At 47.2% G+C, this 21627-nt stretch overlaps 1 protein-coding gene across 2 annotated transcripts in view; it reads left to right on the top strand.

The window, feature by feature from the left end:
- AUTS2 (activator of transcription and developmental regulator AUTS2) overlaps positions 1-21627 on the top strand; it is a 1114656-nt gene that overhangs the window by 1089620 nt on the left and 3409 nt on the right. Inside the window, exons 9-18 of one of the 2 annotated variants that reach the window (XM_028109914.2) lie at positions 466-686; positions 2406-2450; positions 5689-5784; positions 8458-8529; positions 9748-9777; positions 11442-11513; positions 14895-15036; positions 18157-18234; positions 19152-19235; positions 20378-20600. In XM_028109914.2, the coding sequence (XP_027965715.1) occupies positions 466-686; positions 2406-2450; positions 5689-5784; positions 8458-8529; positions 9748-9777; positions 11442-11513; positions 14895-15036; positions 18157-18234; positions 19152-19235; positions 20378-20600 (1063 nt within the window). Of the gene's footprint in view, positions 1-465; positions 708-2405; positions 2451-5688; positions 5785-8457; positions 8530-9747; positions 9778-11441; positions 11514-14894; positions 15037-18156; positions 18235-19151; positions 19236-20377; positions 20601-21627 lie in introns of both variants that reach the window. The other variant, XM_028109913.2, reaches the window with a different exon arrangement.

Genomic DNA, 21627 nt, shown 5'->3' with positions numbered 1-21627 from the left:
TTCCCCCTTGAAGAAGAAGGCACGAGAACATGGCCGTGGTAACGGAGATCGGGGTGCAGTCACCGTTCTTAAGCACTTAAATAATTCCTCGAACCCCCGCAAACAGCCCACAACGTGGACAATATTATCGTCCCCCTATGGTAGAGGAGGGAACCGAGCCCCGGACGGGTGACTGCCTAGGCCCCGTCAGCTCCCTGAGCTGATGCCAACAGAGCTGAAAATCAGCCTCTGGCTATTCGGCCTGGAGCCTGTCCCCGAAAGCCGAGAGCCTAGAAGAACACAATCCGATTGTGACGGGCTGTCAGGATCCTCCGGTCGGTGGTCCCCTCCCATCTGGGGGCACAGGGGCTTTCGGGGGCGCCCTTGGTCCTTGTCCCCCTCTGGTCAGGTACTCAGACGTCCTGATCAGAAGGATATTACTGATGTGGCAAAAAGCGTCATCCTCTCCCTCCCCTTCTTTTCCAGAGCAAGACATCTTGCGACAGGAACTGAACACACGTTTTCTGGCCTCTCAGAGCGCTGACCGTGGGGCGTCCCTGGGCCCTCCGCCCTACCTGCGGACCGAGTTCCACCAGCACCAGCACCAGCACCAGCACACGCACCAGCACACGCACCAGCACACCTTCACGCCGTTCCCCCACGCCATCCCGCCCACCGCCATCATGCCGACGCCAGCACCTCCCATGGTGCGTACCCCAGGCAGAAATGTGAGGATAAGTAGAGCACAACTCTTTTTTGATGCAGCGCACGCTGGGGTGGAACGGGCTTTCGGGGCACAGGAGATGGAATGGGGAGCGGTAGCCACTTAGGGGGCTCCCTCGGCCTTGCCCGTCTCTGCTGGCGAGAAGGGAATGTGCCCTGCTCCAGGCAGCACTAACCCAGGGCCTCAGGTAGGCACTTCTTTCTAGAAAGTTCTGTCTAGTACTATGCGTGTGCATGGGGAGGGGGGTATTCTCGATGCCCTCCAAACCGTCCCATCCAGTGTTGGTAGTTAACTTCTTAAAGGGTAATTTTGTCTTCTTGAGCATCTTGGGGGATTGCCACCACTTAGAAAAAGGTACCTGTCTGTGCTTCGCACCAAGTCATAGCAGATAAATGCTCGTAGAATTCCGGGAGTCAGGAGGAGGGCCGAGGAGGGGAGAGAGCCGTCCGAAGACCTGGACCGTGTCTGTGACCCCCTGCTCTTTCAGGTGGCTCCCCGAAGCCTATTTTGTTGAGGGGGGATTCTGTCGCTTGTGTTTCATAAGATGGTGCCCCAGGCTGGTATCCTGCTCTGTCAGCAAGTGCTCAGGGAGCTGTGGGCCCCTCGGGGCAGAACTCGGTCTTGTGGTAGAAGATGCTGCTGACAAGGACATGGTCTTGGTCTCGACTAGGTCTAGCACATGCCAGGGGAACCAGTTAGGATTTTTTTTTTTTTTTTAACTTACGAACCATAATGAATAGTGCCATATTAGGGTGCTAAATATGCTGAGATAGAGCCCCGTCTGCCACCGTGAGTACTGGGGTGCTTTACTTACCTAACTTTTAGTATATAAGGAAATACTTGATTTGGTATCGGCATGGTGAGAATAGATTTGAATTCTGTGATTTTAAGAGGTGCACTCTCCACCAAACATTGCATCCTCTCCTCCCTCCCCCTCCCTATTTTGTTCAACTTAATTTTTTTAAATATAGATTTTGAAGTCTGTTTTCTAAATTTATTTAGGAGAATATTAGAAATGAGATGTTGGAACCAAAATTTTTCCTATAACAAATCCTGTGTCATTTTTCTGGATGAATTATACTTTTCAACAGTTATATTTTTAAGGGCCTATTATCTTGAAAAAGAGTTTCTGGCAGCGTGAGTGATCTGTTACACAGATAAATGAAATCTAGGGTGGGGGGTTACAGCACAAGGATGCTGACGTTATTTAGAGGAAGTAGAGGTATCCTCTTTTCTGCTCAAAAGAAAAGTTTTAAGACCCTGCCCAGATGCCTTTCCATGTGGGTATAATACATCTCAGTAGGTGGCTGAATGTACTTGTTCTTCTGCCAAAGGGAAGATGAAAACAGGGAATCTCTGGATGAATTAGACCAAATGCTCACTTCTCTCTGATTGATCTGGATAATTGCCTCTTTCTCCAGTTGAGATGTCTGGTTTGTGCCAGTCTCTAAAAACAGACCAGAAAGAAAGACACTCTCGTGCGACCAGGGCCTAAATGCACCGAATGGGTTCTCACTTTGCTTTTCCGTTTCTTGTCGGAGCAACTCAGGAGTGAAGAAGGGATCCCTCCTAATACAGCGAGGTTATGGAGTCGGATAACAGCCTAATGACAGAGAAGCTGACTTAGGGCGGCCTCCGCTGAAGCAGTGAACAGAAATGTAGACTCTTTAAGTAACTAGCTTTTGCTTTGATCCCTTTACAGTTTGACAAATACCCTACAAAAGTTGACCCATTCTACCGGCACAGTGTGAGTCTTGTTACCATGCTACCCATTCAATGTAACTGCTTTTCCATTTTTGTGCTCTTGCCACAGATCAGTAAATGACTAGCAGCCTTCCTTAATCATCTTTGCAAGAATTCCCATTGCTCCTCGTCACTTTGGATGCTTGCTTTTGTGACGTTTGCTTCTGGTAACGATGCAGTATCGTCTTCTGAATCAAAAGATCATTAGCATGCCTAAAACTGGAAAGCGCAGGTGAACTTCACTGGAAGCTGGGCATCTGGCCTCAGAGTGGGGTGTCTGCAGTGAAATCACCGTGGTTTCAGGAGACTCTGAAATCACAGGATTTTCAGTCATCTACCGAAGTGTCATTAAAGCAAAATTCCCAGAATTCAACTTGAATGATTTCTTCCAAATAGAATGTCATTAATCTTTTTGACTCCTCAGTGCCTCAGAAAAGCAGATTCTCATCTCCTCCTGACGAAATTAGACCCCTCTCCCACATGGCTGGTATTGTCCTCCTGAGCTTGTTACAACTAAAAACCAAAATATCATTTAAATAAAAGAAGGGTTTATAATGGAAATCTGTGATTTTTTTCCCCTTTAAACTCATTCTTCTTTATATAAAAAAATAACTCATTTTATCCTATCTTAAAGAGTTCAGTTCTTGAACTTAAACTGGTACCAACCTAAGTTATATATTCAGTAGAGACATCAGACAAGGACTTTTTTTAAAACACAAACACCTTCAACGTCTTACCGTGATATTTTGATTATGGAGTGAATACTGCATCATGTTTACCTGAAATTTTGCAAGTCTCTTTGCTCAGTGGTTGATTTTTATTTTTTTAAATGACACCAGAAAGGAAGATTAATAAGTGCTTGTAGCCATTGTTGGTCCACCATATTCAACTATGCGTGCTTGGAAAGAAGTGCTCCTCAGGTCAGCAAAGCCTGAATTCATCCATACTTTGAACCAGATCATTAGACACTGTCTTAGTCCAAGGTGTAGCTGATAAGTCAAGACTACAAAATAGTAGAAATAATGAAGAATGAGTTTCTCCAGAGACATGCAGATATAACGTGAGGAAGCCTCCTCACGAAAAGGAAAGTATATCCGAGTGCCTGGGCCCCACTTTGTTCTGACACTTTCTGCTCAGCTGTGATACAAAAGCACTTTTTATTTATTTTATTTATTTGTTTTTAAAATATTTATTTAAGAGAGAGAGAGAGCGCGAGTGAGCAGGGGGGAGGGGTAGAGGGAGAGGGAGACAAGCAGACTCCCTGCTGAGCACAGAGCCCTGCACAGGGTTCGATCCCAGGACCCCGAGATCATGACCTGAGCTGAAACCAAGAGTCAGACGCTCAACCTACTGAGCCACCCAGGCACCCCACAAAAGCATTTTTTAAGTGGACATGCAAAATCCAGTAAACCCGCGGGTCTCCTCTTTAGGGATGTCCCGTGAATGGTGCCATCCTTGATGATCATCAGATTTCTGCCCTTCATCAGTATTTGCTGATTTAAATTAAGCACCAGCTAACAAAGTCATTCCTAGAGAAAGTTCAGGATGCTCAACAGGTGGCTCAGATTTACTCCCTAGGACAAAATGCGTAGTGCTTTTTTATAAGCTTATTCCACAGAGGGTCCTAGATTTAAGATGGAGAATAAGCCAAGAGGCCTGAGTTTTTGCCTGGTTTATGTTTTATTACTTAGGTACTAAAGATTTTTCATCAAGTCGGCTGGGGGGGATAATCAGCTGTATTCTAAGAGGGTCAGTAATGGACTACAGCAAAAGGAAAATGGTGAAAATACCTAACTTTTTATTGAAAACATTAAAGGAAATATTCCCCACCTGGAGGCAGAGTAATAGAAATTTGAGTGTGTTTTAGTGTGGCATGTATTTAATTACTCTGCTTCATACAGTGTACTGTGGGAAAGTTATTTCGTTTTATTAGTTATAGTGGATAATATATGAAGTACTTAGTCTCTCCCGCTTTGGGGATTAGGATGTTATAAGGGGAATTAAGATGCAGTGCACTCAAGTATCTAAAACACAATTTTAGACTTAAAAGTAGTTTTAAATGAGGGCACTTGGCTTGCAATCACTGTTTAAGTGGATTTAGTTCAATATCAATTAGTCTGAAAAACTTTGCTGCATCATTGAAGGGAGCAAAATGAAATAAGGACCAACAGAAACAGTGCTCTGAAAACAGGATTATGAAATGGGCATTTCAGCCCTTACCTAGAAATAGCTAACGTAAAGTCATTAGGCGGAAAAGCTTGAGTTATTATTGTATTTTCGACATATGCAACCATAAAGGGGGGGTGACTTAGTGTCCGCATGGTGGTTTGATCAAAGAGAATGGAACCAGAGCAGTGGGATCTCAGAAATATTCGAGTTTTAGGAGGAGGAAGAACTGTGTTTACCTTGTCTTCAGTATGGCTGTATATTTCTTTCCTCCATTGTGTCCCCTGTAAACTGGTTAATTCCAGAAAATTCATATTCTTAATTCAGAATCATTCTTCCCCCTTCACTGAGTGGTCAGACCTGTCAAGGGCTCGGCTTGAGCAGCCCCCAGTGAGCTTAGCTTGTCCATCTTCCAGAAAAAAACAGCTTCATTGTGAGTGTACACAGAGTCATTTTATCTTACCCTCCCACACATATTTGTCATCATTTGAGACGAGACAATTAAATTGTCCTCTGAAACGACCACTTCTGCAACAACCTAATGAAGCAAGGATTGTGAATATTTTCTCATTTCCTCAAACTATTAAAAATCTAAAAGTACTAATTGAGTTTTAATGGTATAAAATCCTGGAACTCATAAAGACTTGCTTCTTTTTCTTCCTTTTTTCTTAATTTTTCTTTTTTTTCTTTTTTTCTTTTTCTAATTAACTTGGAATTTTCCAGGCATCTTATTTGGCTCAGCATCCCTTCCCTGTTTTTGATGCGCATTAAAATCTCAAGCCATTTAGGTCTTCTATCTGATCTAACAATTAATAATTAGAAAAGCTCCCTTTCTAATGATGTCCTCATTTGGGACATCATTTGTCGGCTGATTGATTCTGAACTACTTTTAACTTTTTAAGTTAAGCATTCATGGCATATCTGTGTGATCATTTCATCATGGCTTCTTGACTAATAGCATCAAACTGGTGTTACCTGGCTTGCTAATGTGGATGTCATTCGATGGGAAGGGAATTGGAATATATCGTTTGCCTCCTACTAAAATCTTTTTGTCCCCTCCCCGTCTTTGGTCACAGCTCTTCCATTCCTACCCTCCTGCAGTATCGGGCATCCCCCCTATGATTCCACCCACTGGCCCTTTTGGTTCACTACAAGGAGCATTTCAGCCGAAGGTAAGCAACCTGACCATGAAAACACACAAGCATCTTTACAAGCAGAGCCTCAGTCGAGGCGGGCGGGTGGGTTCTACAGCCTCTCACCTGCCAGTGGCTAAGTTTTCTAATCCAAAGTGACCATCGGGATTAGAGAGAGAGTATTTTTTTTTTTTTTTTTTGCTAGCCCCTTGAGTTTTAAACCTCAGCCCGAATTTAATTTTCAACCTGTACTACCTATGTAATCTCAGTTGAGCTAGGATTTCCTGTAATCTTTTAAGACACACAGAAGACGTATATGTATTTTTTTTCCACCAGTACTGGGGACAAAAGCTTCTGGCCAGGAGATGTATGAAATGTCAGATTCGTGTGCACCACCTTGTCCTTGCGGTGTATGTTATTAGCAAAGAGGCATAGCTGAGCCTTTATTGATTTGAATAGCAAGGACTAGAACCTTGCTAAAACTAACTAAAATGTCATCCTTCCGGTTGTGTGAAGGAAGTTGCTTCTGCTCGTCTCCCCCATTCTGCTCCTTAGCCTTGTGTGTCTGCAAATAGGGGGTCTGCCTGCAGGTGGAGGGCAGCCACCCACCCTTTCATGCACCCCTGTTCCGCCTCTGCCCTGCCTCGGTCCTCCCTCAGCCACGGTCACCCTTGCCAAGGTCAAGCCTTACAGCCTAATGTGAAATTAACCTTTTGCCCTTCACAATAAGTAAGTCCTTTTCTACCTAGTCAGTGTTCTACTCGGCTTGGGCTAGGGTTGTCTCCAAAGGTCAGTATTGAGGAGTGGTTCTCTGAATACCCTCCCTTTATGTGACTTTGTTATAGCCCTTACTTTATTATTTTTTTAAGATTTTATTTATTTATTTGACAGAGAGAGACACACAGCGAGAGAGGGAACACAAGCAGGGGGAGTGGGAGAGGGAGAAGCAGGCTCCCCGCGGAGCAGGGAGCCCGATCCCAGGACCCTGGGATCATGACCTGAGCCGAAGGCAGACGCTTAACGACTGAGCCATCCAGGCACCCAGCCCTTACTTTATTTTTATACAAAAGCAAAATGTAGTTATGTTACTAACCATTCTCAGATTTTTAAAGTAGGAAATTTTGCTCTATGTGATTTGGGTTTTCTTTGCTTCCCCCCCCCCCCCCACTCATTTCTAAGAGAAAAAACACCAGCTTGGGGCCAGAGTCACCCAGAATGAGTGCATTTTGCATTTCCAAAGGCACGTTGCCTCAAAGCTAGACATTGGAAAAGAAATTTAAAAGCCTTGGGGGTGGGACCAGCTACACCTTAGAAATGACATTTACCTGCTCAGAACTATAGTTTCTAGGCCAGGTTATCTCTACCCGGGGCTTTAATGATGGCCATGGGCAACCCCTCCTATCTCGGATGAACCAGTGGTGATTTTTCAACCCCATCCCCCGGTCTGCTTCTGTTCACTCCTCCCTCCCACCCTGGTCTGCCCCCTCTGGGTTGCACCAAATCTCTGGTGCCTCCCCAAACAGACAGCTAGGTCATTTAATAAATTAGACTATTTCCCTCACTCACAATTATCCAATCACACAGAAATCTACATCTGGGCAAGAAAGTGTCTCTCTTGGTGTTGAAATAGGCCTTTCCAGGCCATCTTACTGATTGAATATGTAGATTGCAGTTCATTAGCGGAGTTCTTCATATGTATGCAAATCAGGCTGTTAACAACTCCAGCTTAATTGTTAGTTGTTAGTTGGACAGCGGCTGATTGCTTTTCTTTCTTCCATTCTTTTTTTCTTATTTTTTTTTTCCCTCCTCCTTCGAGGCAAGCTTTGTGCCTAAACTTGAGCTCTTTTCCCACACGCGTTCACTTGCTGGGGTGAGGGGAGTCACAGAAGTTGTGATTTCTTAAATAAAATACCAGGTGAAAAACGTTCCGAATCCTTTCATCCACTAGAAAGTAAGGACTGCGTGCGCCGGAAGTAGGCTTTCTGTTGTTGCCATCAGTTCAAAGGACAACAGCCCGTAGATAAGGTTACTGTTATGAATGACATTTAAGAATGGTGGCGGCATAGGACAGATGAAGCAGCATCCCTGTAGAAATCATTTAATAGTAGGTCTGTGCGGCCCCTAAATTAGGTCCTCTTGTCCCATTTCCACCACTGCTAATGAGTAATTACTGAGCGTAATTCCCTGTTATTGTCTGCCAGTTAAAATTCAGAGTTCGCTTAATGTCTGCAAAACACTTTCAGTTATTCTGATGAGAAGCACCTGATACAGCACATTGCCGTGATGTTCACTCAAGCATCTCTCAGAATGCTCGGTGATGAAGCAGAAACGCCATGACAGGGCCATCCGTAACTCGGAGGGAGATAGGGATTTGGGGGCAGTGCTTTCGTGTGTTCTTCCCCCCCCCCTTTTTTTTTTCGGTCCTTTGCTCTCTATTACAGTCAAATGTGGCATGGTCCACCTCTCTGCTTTTTGATGCCTTTCCTAGACAGGGTGGACTCTGGTCAGGGTCCATCAAGAACAGAGGGAACCGGGCCTCCTGAAGAGCATGTGTGATCACTGGGGAGTATGCACCTGTCAACTCTTGTATTCTAGAATCAAACAAACAAACAGAATCAACGTTTGACTTCTGTAATGTAGAACGAAAGAAAGATCTTGCCTTTCGGGTCATGAGTTCCATGCCTCCTAAGCTGTGGTCTGATTAATTTGTAGACATCCAACCCAATCGATGTTGCTGCTCGACCCGGGACAGTCCCACACACTCTGCTCCAAAAGGACCCGAGGGTACGTAGAAAGTCAGGCTCGGATGCAGGTAACACCAGGGGCGTGTTTGTTTCCGAGGGACAGCCAGCCTGGGGCGCGCTCCTGCTTCAGCTCCGCTGCTATTTTAGCTGTCCCTTCTAGTTCGTGGAAGAAAATGCCAGTCATGCTTAGAAAACAAAAATCTCCCCTGCTCCACTGTGGCTAAATGACACAAGGGGAGTGACTCGCCAGTGGGAGAGAAGACAAATGTCCTGTGGTCCAAGCACAGGAAGTGAACACTCTTACTCTTAGCTTGTGTAGCTTCTGTTCGACCAGTCTTGTCTGTCGATGTCTCCTAAATTTCTGTTGCCCAGAAGAAGAAGCTGTAAGCGCTTTTCTTCCTGGAAGTCACAGGACCCTCTCCCTGCTCCTCGGGTCAGGAAGTCACCACACAGCGCTCCTGGCCCTCTACTTTCAATGCGGGAAGCATCCTCCTGTGATCTAAGCAGAATATCCCTTACGCTTTGCTTCTCTCATCCGTTCATAATGCACACCTCTACCGACTTCGGAAAAGAATTGGAAGTTCTACAATATAACAGATAGTCTTGTCCGGTGGATTGTTACTTACATTCGCCTTTGTAGTAAATGTGGACAAATGATTACTTTTGACAGTATTTTCTTTTTCCCTGGGTAGGGGCAGTCAGAAATTGAGGACCAGAGTTAGGTAGAAGTTTAAAATGACTCAGTTATGTAGGTATTTGTCTGATGGTTAGTGACCATCTAAAAAAGATCTCATAACCTGTGAGTAATGGGCGGTCATCAAATTTAGGTGTGTTGGCAAAGACAGCCTAGTTCTCCCCGGGTCCCTGGTAGAACCCAGCCTTACAGGTCTACGGTCTGGAGGCGAGGCCGTTCTGCCCTAGAACCCCTGCGGTGGGGTTGGGAAGGACCGCTCCAGATAGTGGAGCTCCTCAGATGTGTAATGTGAGCAAATCATGTTGCCAGAGGGCAAATTGCTATTGATTAAACTTGGTCGGGGGCTTGTCAGTGTGGATGTACCCAGGCTTGTGAAGTGGGGGAGGGGACGCTTGGCACTTTTGATAGTGTGAAAATGGGTTAATTATTCTCTAAAAGGGCTTCATTTAAAAGTAAAATTCTAACATTTTAATTTCCCCTCCTAATGAAGCACTACAAATTTGTTAATTAGAGCAATTGTTTGAGTGACAGGCATGTAACCAAGTTGTCATTTTCTCTTCACAGTTGACAGATCCTTTCAGACCTATGTTAAGGGTAAGAAAGCTCCTTCTAGAACTGTTTTGCAACCTCTGTTTGACTCCCTGCGGGTTAAAAATACAAATCCATTACAAGGAAACAAGCCATAGAAACGCTGGAATAAAACGTTGGGATGGCAGTGGCTGGGTTTTTCAGGTGGTGTGATTGACAATGGCCGAATTTGTGTTGCTTGGAGTGTTGGAGGAAGCCAGGCCACTGAGGGAAAGCAAACAGATAAAACATTCATTTGAGCCAGAGTTTCTTGTCCACAGTGTTGCTAAAAGGCTTGACAAGTAGGGGGCTATATAGAGGAGGACTGAAGCTATGGGCAGAAATTGGGATTTCACTGAATTTTCCTGTCTCTTCTGCACCTAGCAGATACATATGTGCATATATGTGTGTATATGTATATATATATATATGTCTGTTTATCTTGGCTGGTGGCTGCCCCATTCTGCAGTAAGTAGTGTTGACCTTCACAGCCATCCGACCTGTTCCCCTGGTGCAGAAGTAGCTACTCTAGGCCTTAGTTTGTTAACGTCTTGAGTGGTCTGGAGAGTGGCCAAGAGATGCCTGACTTACTTGGTGGGGCGGGGGGGGGGGGGGGGGGAGATGGACCGTCGGCTGGAAGATGGATGGAGAGATTTCCTGCTATCCTTACCCCGTGTCTGGCACATATAATCAGATCATGCCATTTCTCCAAAGAGAATCAAAGGAGGACTGTGTCATCACGTAGGTGATTTCAGATGACCCATAATTTCATTACGAGAGAACTGACCCAGACTTGGACTTAAGTGTGTGTTTCACAAAGAGCTCCTTAACATAGAAACCAGAAGCGTCTGCCCTTTGCCGATGTAGGACTGGGGCAGTGTTTCTTCTCACGCATCCTGTAGTTACCGAGCACACGTTTGGAGCGGATGAGTCGATTACGCAGCAAGAATACAAATGGACTGGAAAGAGGGGGTCCCCCCACTCCGGGTGGTGAGATGGCACACTCAGTTACTCCTCTGCCCCAAAAGCAAGACGTGCCCGGACCACGCGAGACACGGGTTGATCCACTCGCAGACGTGATGATTGCAGAGGCCCGGAACGTGGGCAGGAATGAGCGCTCTCCTTTGTTCTTTCTTTGCTTGGGGACGAACGGCGCCCACCAACACGAATGGGTCATTGACTCTTAGCAGAGCTCTTGCGGGAACTGGGCTCCAGTAAAATTGTGAATTTCTTTGTTCCGCTCTGGGGGTGAGGACGAAACAGCGTTGGGGGGAGGTTACACAGGGTCTTCTGTAGCCTCTCTTGTTTTGAACCGGTTCACAGCCACTCACTAATTAGCTCTTCTGAGCAGCCGATTTGCATCCTAGCGCGGCCGCCTGAGTTGAGTAGGGCCTCCCACTCTCCCAGGCCTGCCAGCTGCCACCAGAAAAGAAAGACAGAGTGGGGCTCAGGCTTTTGCCATCTTGTCCCTGGTAATCGGGGAGGTCCCCGTCAAGTAGGGTTTGGGGAGCAGTGACCACCGGCTCGGGCTCCGTGGAGGAAGGGTGGAGCCGGCCTGGGGGCCACTGAGCACTCGTGTTCCGTGAAAAAGAGCCTCTGCCACCCAAAGTTGCAGAAAAGCTTCGGAGAAGTTGGAGATGGTTTTCTGTGCAAGGTCTTCCTTCTGACCGCGGTGCTCTTTCTTGTTCCAGAAACCAGGGAAGTGGTGTGCTATGCATGTTCACATCGCCTGGCAGATCTACCACCACCAACAGAAAGTCAAGGTCAGTCTGGCGGTCCTTGTCCGGCGGCGGGAGGGGGAGACAGGGCCTGCGGGTGTGTGATCCCCTGACAGAGGAGGCATTCAAACAGCTTCTAAAGACCCTCTGGCAGGAAGAATCCAGTCTCTCTTGGAAACACTATTGGGAAACCGTACTATTAATTAGGGAAACCACCCACAAAATTACAAAACAGAAATAAACTGTTAACTCCCTGATGTTTTATCTTTTTAGACGATTTTGTTATTGTAGTGATCCACAGAGCTTAAACATAGGTTAAATCCTGGGGGGGTGGGGGGTGGGGTTTGAGAATCTAATTATAGCAACCAAGTGTTTATATGGAAAATGCGTAGTATCTGGGAAGAACTATACATGAAAGTTGTCATTTCTGTAAGAATTGGCACATTCTTTTCACTGTATGACTTTGAAAAGCTTACCCTATGTGATGTTACTGAACTTCCATCAGCAATGCATATTATGAAGAAATCTCTTCTAGAAGTAATGTCATAGTGACCTTTCAATATACTTGGCATTAGTCATCTCGATGACCAGTGACAGAGCTTAGAGTTCACTCAGTACCTGCCAGAACCACTCTGACCCGTTACCCTATCTGTCCGCAGATTATTTTGCTTAAACTTCTGTCTGTATTTTCATCATACAGATGAATACGGTCCGTGCTTTACCAGGCATTTGTGACACAGCAGGGTCAAGAGCCTTCTGTAGGTGAAAGGCATCACTGGTTGACTTAGGGACCAAAGTAACTGACTTTGGTCAGTCCAGATTTTACCATCTGGGTATTTACCGTCTGGGTAACCGTGCCAAGAAAAACAGGAGAAAACAACCAATCAAGTAATTCCAGTAAGTTCATCCATTTTTTTTCACAAACAAGCATTTAGTGCTAACAGCATTTGGGAGCCATCATGAGCTTAAGAAAAGAAGCCAATAAATGAGAGCTGGTCGTCCTAGAAATGTTTTGTTTTTTAATGATTACATAATTTAAAAAAACAAACAAACAAAAAACCTAGTAAGGGGCGCCTGGGTGGCTCAGTCTGTTAAGTGTCTGCCTTCAGCTCAAGTCATGATCCCAGAGTCCTGGGATCAAGCCCTATGTCCCGCTCCCTCTCCCTCTGCCCCGCCCCCCACTCATGCTCCTGCACACTCTCTCTCTCTCTCTCTCTCTCTCTCTCTCAACTAAATAAATAAAATCTTAAGAAAATAATTAAAAACCAACCTAGTGAAAACTTAAAAAGCCACCCTCAGTAAATGAGGTCACTAAGATATTTTGCTTTGGTGCCAAGTACCTGCTCTTTCTCCCAACATCCCATCAGTGAGTTTTGTTCACTTTTACTTTATTGTTAGGCGAGGTTTAATTAGAAACCTTATGGTTTAGCTTCGTGAGCAAATATGTGTGCTCGGAGGGCTAACTAGATTTTGATGCTTAAGTTCAATTCACTTTTTGTTCTGGATGATGTGGTTGGCGGAACGGTAGGTAAGACACGTCCTCCTTGTAGTTCCTTTGCTTAAAAGCGGTGAAGGATGTTGTATGTGCCACTTTAGCAACTTCTTTTCCATGAAGGTGTCCCCGGTGACTAAAAGTTTCATTATCTCAATTCAATTAGGAAGACCTCTTGCATGCTGCTCATCTTCCCTTCCCAGCAAACTCTTTGTAATCCCCAAGCTCCATTTTGCTTCATGGACCTAAGTTGTGGTTAATGGAACTGTGCTATGTACCGTGCAGTATTAGTGCTAAATAATTTGGCAACCAAATTGAAGGAGGCACTCAAAAGATTTTTATAGATTTATAGTGAATTAGAAGCTGTGGTTTGGGGTTTGGCTATTACTTTATAGTGGAGCTTGGACGAGCGTCTTCCCTGTGGATTTGAGCAGAAATTGCATTGTCCCCTTTCTCTGTAATGTTCATTTCCTCATTCTTTTAGTGCCCCTCTCCCCAAGTATTTCTTGAAGGAGCCTAACGCCTGCAGATTACTTACTGTACCAGGCTCAGAGGACACTCATCTGTCCTGGCGTCTAGTTGCTTAGCATTCAGTAGTGAGCATATCCGTATGCGCATAAAAAACTGTGAACATGCTGTCTGCTTCCAAGGGGTATCGCTTCCAGCTTGGAGTGATCAGGCTGGTCTTGTTTGAATGGGTATGGTTGGATGAGCGGGATGGCGGCCTTCGGCAATGAGGGAATGGCATGGCAGACTTCTCTTGTCTCTGACGCTCACACAGGCTAGCTCAGATTGTCTCCTTACTGACTTCCTTGTACAGAGTGGGACAGGGATGTGTTTAGGGCAGATGTGAGGGGGTTTGAGGTGGCGCGGGCCCAAAGGGACTATAAACATCAGTCAAAGCTAAGAGACTGGAGGGGTGAGTCAGAAACCGGTGAAGGGCCGTGAAGGATGGGAGCCCGGTAGGCGGAGAGGTGGTGGCAAGGGGGAGGGAAGCTAGTCTGGGGAGGCGTGAGATTCAGAGAGAAGGTGGCTGAGAGTTAACGTGGGGCATCCATGTTCGAGAGGGCTACTGGCCTCAAGAATGACACCAGGGTAAGGAAGGGAGGAAATTACGAGCTAGTCTCTATAGCCTTCGGGGAAGGTGAACGGAGAGTAGCTTGAGGGGGGGCATATATATATACGTATAAAAATGGACGAAAATAGAGCGATGGCCGCTGACGCCAAGCATTCAAAACAAGAGAAGTTCTCGTTGGCTCGCTGGGCCAGGCCGATGATCTGTTCCTCGGGCAGTCATGGGGCAGAGGCAGGGAAAAGACCCCCAGTGCATTAAATGAATATCCCTACTTTGTTTCTGTTTGTTTTTGGCATTCCTTTTTTTTTTTTTTTTAAGATGTAACAATGATCATTTGAACATTAGCTTGTAGGCATGCAAATATTTCTTCATCACTTCCAGTTACTAATGTACTGTGATCTACTAGAATATGGCAAAGAGTCATTAACAATTAATTTACACAGCAGATTATTCATGCAGAATTCCTAATGAAATGAGCTTTAAAATACTATCATTTAAAAACTTGCCAAAATGGGCCTTTACAGCAAATAATAAACTACTTCGGAGCGGTGGTGGTTTGAATAAATCGGATGTGGTGTTATTCCTCGAGCCGTACAACCTCAGAGACGCCGGTACTGTCCAGTGGCAGGCACCACCGGCCCCTCGTGGGTTGACCTGCTTTTCTGGCGTGTGAGGGTGAGATACTGTGTTGATTGCTCTTCTCACAGCACCTGTAAACTTGAACCTGACTCCAGCGCGGAGCCTGAGAGCACCATTCGCAGTCTCCTCCAGCAAGCAGTCTCTGCCTCTTCATTGATAGCTTTCTTTCCTGATGTTGATCTTGGGGTTTCATCTTTTCTTTTTCCCCTTGCTGCTTTAGAAACAGATGCAGTCAGACCCACATAAGCTGGACTTCGGATTGAAACCCGAGTTCCTGAGCCGCCCCCCAGGCCCCAGCCTCTTTGGAGCCATCCACCACCCCCATGACCTGGCCCGGCCTTCAACTTTGTTCTCTGCTGCTGGTGAGTTCAGAGCGCCAGGAAAGAGCTGAGAAATTGAGTTCGCAGGTAGCTAAATAAATGATGTTTGTGCTCGGGGCCCGCTGCTCGATCCCTCCCTTAAAAACAAAAACAAAAATGCAGTTTATGCCAGCTTGCAAGGCAACATCAGTACATCCAGGGAGATGGACCCTTCTTCACTGATATGCCCGCTTTCATTAAAGAAAGAAAAAAGATCATCTCTCTCTTCGGGGACTCATATTGCTTCGGCTCATTATTTGCTTCTATATTAAACCAGTATGACTCATAAGGATGTCAAACGCTATTGAAAAAGATCAGAAAGCTTACAAGGGCACATCGATAGCAAACAGTGCCAGGGATTGTATAAGGATGTGGTTGTCCTTGCGGTTGGTGCCCACAGAGCACTCAGTCACTCTGCACCATGATGCTCAGTCATGCTGTTTTTTCCCAAGAGCCTGAGGATGAAGAAATCAGAATCAAGAGGGCTGCTGGCGGTGTGGTCTGTGATGAGGAGGGTCAGCCCGTGGGTGGCTGGTGTTCTTGGCTACGGAACCTAAGGCTGTTGCCTGGCTGGTTGTAGTGATGCAGAGAATTTGCAGGACAGGGTATAGATTCCTATGTGGTCTGCTCGTTAACCTCCCGAACGCCTCATAGGTATGCCAAAGCGGGGGCGGTGGGGACTGGGGGTCACCCCTTTCCACTCCAGGTACATACACACAAGGGACAGTGGCCATAAGGACTCTCAGGAAGCGAGAGCTCTCCTCTTGGTATCCCAGGTTCCCTATCATTCAGTCCTGAAGCTCCTTGGCCGCACAGAGCTGCGCTCGTTAATACCTGTGAATGGCGACACTGAGCGCGTAAGCTTCGTAACTGCATACCCACCATGCTAAGTAGAATTTATTCTTCTGGACATAAAAATGCACGGGGCTCCCTGTTTCTGGTCCTTAGGGAACAAGTTTCACATCCATCCTGCCTGCTGCCTTCCCAGGCTTTTACTCAGGACTCATTCTTGGTTGACCTAAGGCTCTTCCATTCAGAAAGAGGGAGACTCCCCCATTGCAAGAAATCATCATTATAATGGGCCTTGTTGCCAAAGCAAGTGAATCACCCTTGAGGGTGGATGGAATTTGCTAAGGTCTCAGGTTTTTCTCTGTCAGTTCTGTCTAGGGACATATTTGAAAGCTTTGTTACCATGGCACCTAGGCTCTGAGACGGAGCTACGTGAAGAGCAATATTTGGAGGGAAATAGAGAGATTTCTCCCTGGCTTCCGTTTGAGCCAAGCGGATGAATTGGCTTCTTTTGCTTCAATAATTTCTGGAACTGCAAGGCACCCCTGGGGGCGCGGGGCTGAGCAAAGCTCCGCTCTTCATCGAGGCATTAATTAGCTTGTACTACACAGAAAGTGTGCGGCCAGATTTTTATTTAGCTGGTAGCGCTGTTACCACCTAATGAATATGCTGGGCTGTGTTCTCTGGGTGGAGATGGAGTAGCTTTCGGCACCGCCTGGGCGAAGCCACCGTCTCGGGCCGAACAGAAAACTCCTCTCCTCGGGTGCCTTCCGATTCTAAGAGTCCGCAGCTGTGACAGATACCTTCCCGGGCTCTGCGGCTTCCTCCGCGCCCGAGGCCCCACAGAGGCCTTGGGGTGCAGGGAACAGCAATCCAGAACATAAATTGAGTTTGTAGGGTGTGTGTGGGGGGGGGGGAACCACACTCCTCCATTTAATCTGCTTTCCTGAGGGAATTTATACTTGTTTATAGGAGCTTAGCCAAAATGCAAGAGGACCAGTTCGTTGGTAGTTATTAGTAGTTATCAGTCAGTTCATTGAGGCCCTGTGTATACATCCATTCCGGAAGGTCATCTTTTTTAGTCTGAGCACTATTGGATTTTGCCCCCATGGTAATTTGGTGAAACTTTGAACCGGTGTGTATAATTCACACACACGTGTTCAGTACAGCCACTCTTAAGCTTCCTGTTGGGAATTCATGCCTGACATCAGTTCAAGAGAGATTATGTCAGGTGAGCCTGGCCAATCTGGTCTCCAGAGCCGAGCCTGCCACCCCAACAGCACGTCTCCCCCACGCTCGGCTGCACCGTAACAAGCTGGCCGGATGCCCTCGGCTCTTAAACGAATATCGTCCTGCTTCCCAGGCGCGTACCCTGTCTCTCTCCTTCTCTCCCTCTCTCCTTTCCCACCTTCCTCCAGGACAAGGATGATGTGGCTCCTTAAAGAAATACATGTTGTTTAAGGCAGAATATGAAACAGTGGTGGAGATGTGGATGACGGGGAAACCAAAGGAAAGAAGACCACTGACCTTGAACTGAGGTCCCCTTCGGGCAGATAGAGTCCGTTAGCAGATTGTCGGTGTCCACAAATGTAGGAATCAAGTGGCTTGTCCTGGCACGGAAGGCTGGAGAGCTGCTTGGAGGACTCGATCGCCCATAACCTGATGCGGTGCATGGTCCCGGCTTTTGCAGGGCCAGGCCTTCCAGACGGGCCCACGACAACCAACACACTCCTCGGGGAAGGGGCTCCGCAGGGCCCAGAGCCGGGCCACCCAGACGCACCGCTGTGGGACAGCCATTCCTGAGCCAAGGATTATAAAATGTAGTTTCCAGATCAGTGTTTCTCAAAGTGAAAGACTTGCCCCCCCATTACGCTCTGTGAAGAAAGTATCCCGTGGCCAAATGTCCCCCTTTCAGAGAACGAGTGAGCCTGGGATCGTACAAACAGCTCCAGGAAGTGAAGAACCCCGCTTGACACTTTGTGCCTTGGTGTTTGATCCTCCAACTTATTTGGTTACAGAATCACCCCCGACCCCGCCCACCCCCCTTGCGATATTCCTCCATGCCTCGAGTACTGTGGGTCCATGTCTTTTCAAAGGAATAACTTCTTTTGGGTGGTGGCCAGCCCCAATTGGAAGAAGGGCATCCCTTCTTTTCTGCTACCTAACAGAAAACATGTCGTCTCCCAGCGTGTTGCCTGGGTGGACTTCAGCCATGTCCTTATTTTAATGTATTCGCTCCCATTTTCTTATGGGGCCCTCGGGTAGCTAGGAGCCAATTGCGTGGTAGGAGCTGGCTTTCTGGGAAGTCTGATTCTGTCATGTTTGACTTTCTAGGTGCTGCACACCCAACCGGGACCCCTTTTGGGCCACCCCCCCATCACAGCAACTTCCTTAACCCTGCCGCTCACCTGGGTGAGTTGCCATCGGTGATGGGAACTGACATGTGTGTCTCAGAAAAACCTTGGTTTGCCGCACTTCCTGGCAAGTTGGCCGTCGTCTTAGACACCTCAATGATTACTTAGGGTGATAATGGTGTTTGTGGAGGAGAGTTGGAACGCCTGCCATCCATCCTCGGGATTTTGGCACCTCTTATACGACAGTCTTAAAGTAGTGGATGTGGGCTCAGTCGTGATCCCATCTGAGGTGACTGATGGCACAGTGGGAAGGAGCCATGCCCCGGTGCCTCCGGGGATCCGCATGTACAGTACCCTGTTCCTGCCCACTGGGGCAAGATAGTGAACTCTCGCCCCCTGTCCACCTCTGGGAGGTGGAAGGTAAGGCAAGATGACATTACAAGGAGGCGTTACATGCGGCTTCATAATCCCCTCACATTTCACTGTGAATCTCTTTTCCTAGCAAGGATACGCGCTTTGTTTGTGGCCTCTGTTCTTTGGGTATTTTCTGCGACTGTACAGGCAGGTGTGGGCAACGGTACATGTGACCCTGGGGTGTCTTCACAGATGCGCCCTCACAGTTTCATCACTGGGAGACTTAGTTGAGGATGTCCTCCGATTTGTTCTCATAGAGCCTACAGGGTACTTTCCCCAAAGAGGGAGTGCAGGACAGGAAGGCTTGAGCGATGCTCCCCACCCCAGCACAAGGGGAGTGGGGCAGAATGCACAGTTCTGGAAAAACAGCTCCTGTAAATATTTTGCCAATCCAGTGCCCAGACCCAGGCACAGTGAGTGCTTCTGCACGATCAGGGTCGGTTCGGGTCCAAGTGTAGAGAGGGCAGGGCTCCCACATCGCCTTCCCGCTCCCAGGAAGCTCTTAGGCTCCTCACTCATCCCAGTCCTGCAACCGTTTCCTTCTTCCCGATCTGTTCGCAGAGCCTTTTAACCGTCCGTCTACGTTCACTGGCCTCACAGCTGTTGGTGGCAATGCCTTCGGGGGACTCGGAAATCCTTCAGTTAGTGAGTACCTCTTAACTTTTTTAAAAATCTGCCTCGGACTATGTGTCTCCTCTGATCTGTCTATGGCTCAGGACCTTTCTAGCTAAAAGGAAACTGTCCTCGTGGGAAACAGATTAGGTTATATCCGGAGAAGCAGGCCTCGGCAGTGAAGTCAGGGGGAAGGGTGCATTGACATGGAAGGCGGTGTTTCAAGGGAAGCCCGCTCTTGCTGTGTGTTACTGAGCGTCAGGAGAGGTGATGTCACTGATGGAACTCCATGAAGTCACTTAAGCTCAGTCTCCTCCATATTCCATCCCTACCGTCCAGGACTTTAGCCACAGCTCCCAGTGGAAGGGGAAACTGCTGTTACATTCACCTCACCTTTGGCACTAGTGGCCCTGAGAAAACGCAACCAAAAATAGCAGGAAAACAGTACCGGCCTGAAGCTAGCCAAGAGTGGGCAGCGTTTCATACTCCATAATCTGGAAGGATCGTGTCATTTTCTACTAAAAAGTATCTCAAGTGGGAAAAAGAGGTGTAACACCTGCTCATTTTTGAGCCACTGTTCAACCCATTTTCTCTCATGCCGTCCATATATCATGGTCTCCAGGCACTGGAGGCCTAAAATGCAGCCCTAAGTGCGCCCTCCCAGTCCCGTCCTGTGCGGAGACCTTACCTGTCTGCTTAGGTCAAGGCCACGTCCGGGCTTGACGACACCGGTTTGCGTCTACTAACGCTGTGGGAAGAATGGCGGTCCCGTTAGTGGGGTTGTGGGTTGAGGATGAGCTTGAATGCACCTCCGCAACGAGTGCTGTTCATCCGAGTTACCCCCGAGAGTACCCCCTTCTGCATGCTGGGGGCTTCTGCATGCACCAGACGTGTTCGATCAGGTGCTCTTGACACCTGTCTGGTCCCCTTCCTCTTGACTCCTCCCCTCCCGCCCCGTCGCCTTTGGTTAAAGAACAAAAGCTGTGAGCTACCTGTCCAGTGTAGGACGAGCACTCCTCTAATGAATCTGTTAATCTCCTTTCCTTTTCCAGCTCCCCATAATATGTATTCATTTTAACTCTGAGTGCTGTTAAAAGTTTTTTGGTAAGTACCTTCATTACGGCAGATTATATAATTTCTCTTAAACCTTTTTGTTCTCCACTTCACCATTTCAGCACCCAACTCAATGTTCGGCCACAAGGATGGCCCCAGTGTGCAGAACTTTAGCAACCCTCACGAACCCTGGAACCGGCTACACCGAACGCCTCCGTCGTTCCCGACCCCTCCGCCCTGGCTGAAGCCAGGGGAGCTGGAGCGTAGCGCGTCCGCTGCAGCTCATGACAGAGATAGAGATGTAGATAAACGAGACTCATCTGTTAGTAAAGATGACAAAGAAAGGTACGGAAAGAACCCGTTCTCGAGTCCCACTGGGGGAGCCCGCTGTGTGCCCAGGACAGCCGTCCCCCCCTCCCCGTCCCAGCCTCGTGCTCCGGCTGGCCCTGTGGCCTCAGCTTCTCGCTCGGCCTGGGCCGGCCCCGCAGTCCCCGAGAGCACCCCCCTCGGCCCCCTAGCGCACCGCCACTGTAGGGCTGTAATAACCGCAGCGCAGTGAGAACTTCCCGACCAGACGCACATCCGCCCTTAGAACCTCGGCAGGCCCTGCGAGCATTAGTGTATGCCAGTATACATCTTTGTCTCCGAGACAGCGAGGTGGAGCTCTGGACCAAACACACACAGCATGAATCAATACCATATTTGCTTTCAAGTTCGTGCAGTCCATTAAATCATCCATAGGTTTTTTTTTCCCCCCTCTGTCTCTCTCGCTCTCTCTTTTTCTTTTTGTTTGCTTTTAGAAAGTCACGTTTACATTGTCTCATCATATTTTTCTCAAATTTTGTTCAAACTCCAATCCTGGGCTCACAGATGACAAATAAAATTTTGCTAACCTAGATGCAGAAGAGCGTCAGCAAGCATTTCTGGTGTGGGTTTTGTTTTGCCAGTGGGTAAATTAATTTGACTAACCATTTTTTTAGCTCTGTACTTGGTAACCCATGCCTATAAAAAGAATCGCCTTAAAGAGGAAAATGTCTTATTTTCTCTGAAGAATGTCATAGGCATTCTTAAGCAAGTATCCCTTTCTGTTTTCTTTCTGTAGGCGATTTTCCTTTTGAACAAACTGCTAAGCAGAGGAAAGACAAGATACGTTTGACAGAAAATCCCTAATAACACTCTCCTTTGGGTACTTAGGTCTCATACATGAGCCAAATCTTTAATTTTTCCTTACTGTGTATGGGGTGTGCGTGCACACGCACGCTAGTGATTTAAAAGAATTCAACTTCGCAGACTCTGAATGTGTCAGATTAGTATGTATTCCTCGTAGGTCATCATTCTAACTGATTTCTCTCTTGTAAAAGAAAAAGACACA

The sequence above is a fragment of the Eumetopias jubatus genome, unplaced genomic scaffold, assembly GCF_037043125.1.
Source record: "Eumetopias jubatus isolate StellerSeaLion01/CBP00866 unplaced genomic scaffold, mEumJub1_p1.0 scaffold_12, whole genome shotgun sequence".
In the NCBI taxonomy this organism is placed as follows: domain Eukaryota; kingdom Metazoa; phylum Chordata; class Mammalia; order Carnivora; family Otariidae; genus Eumetopias; species Eumetopias jubatus.
Note: the sequence above shows the minus strand (reverse complement) of the source record. Positions and strands in the feature narration are given on the sequence as shown.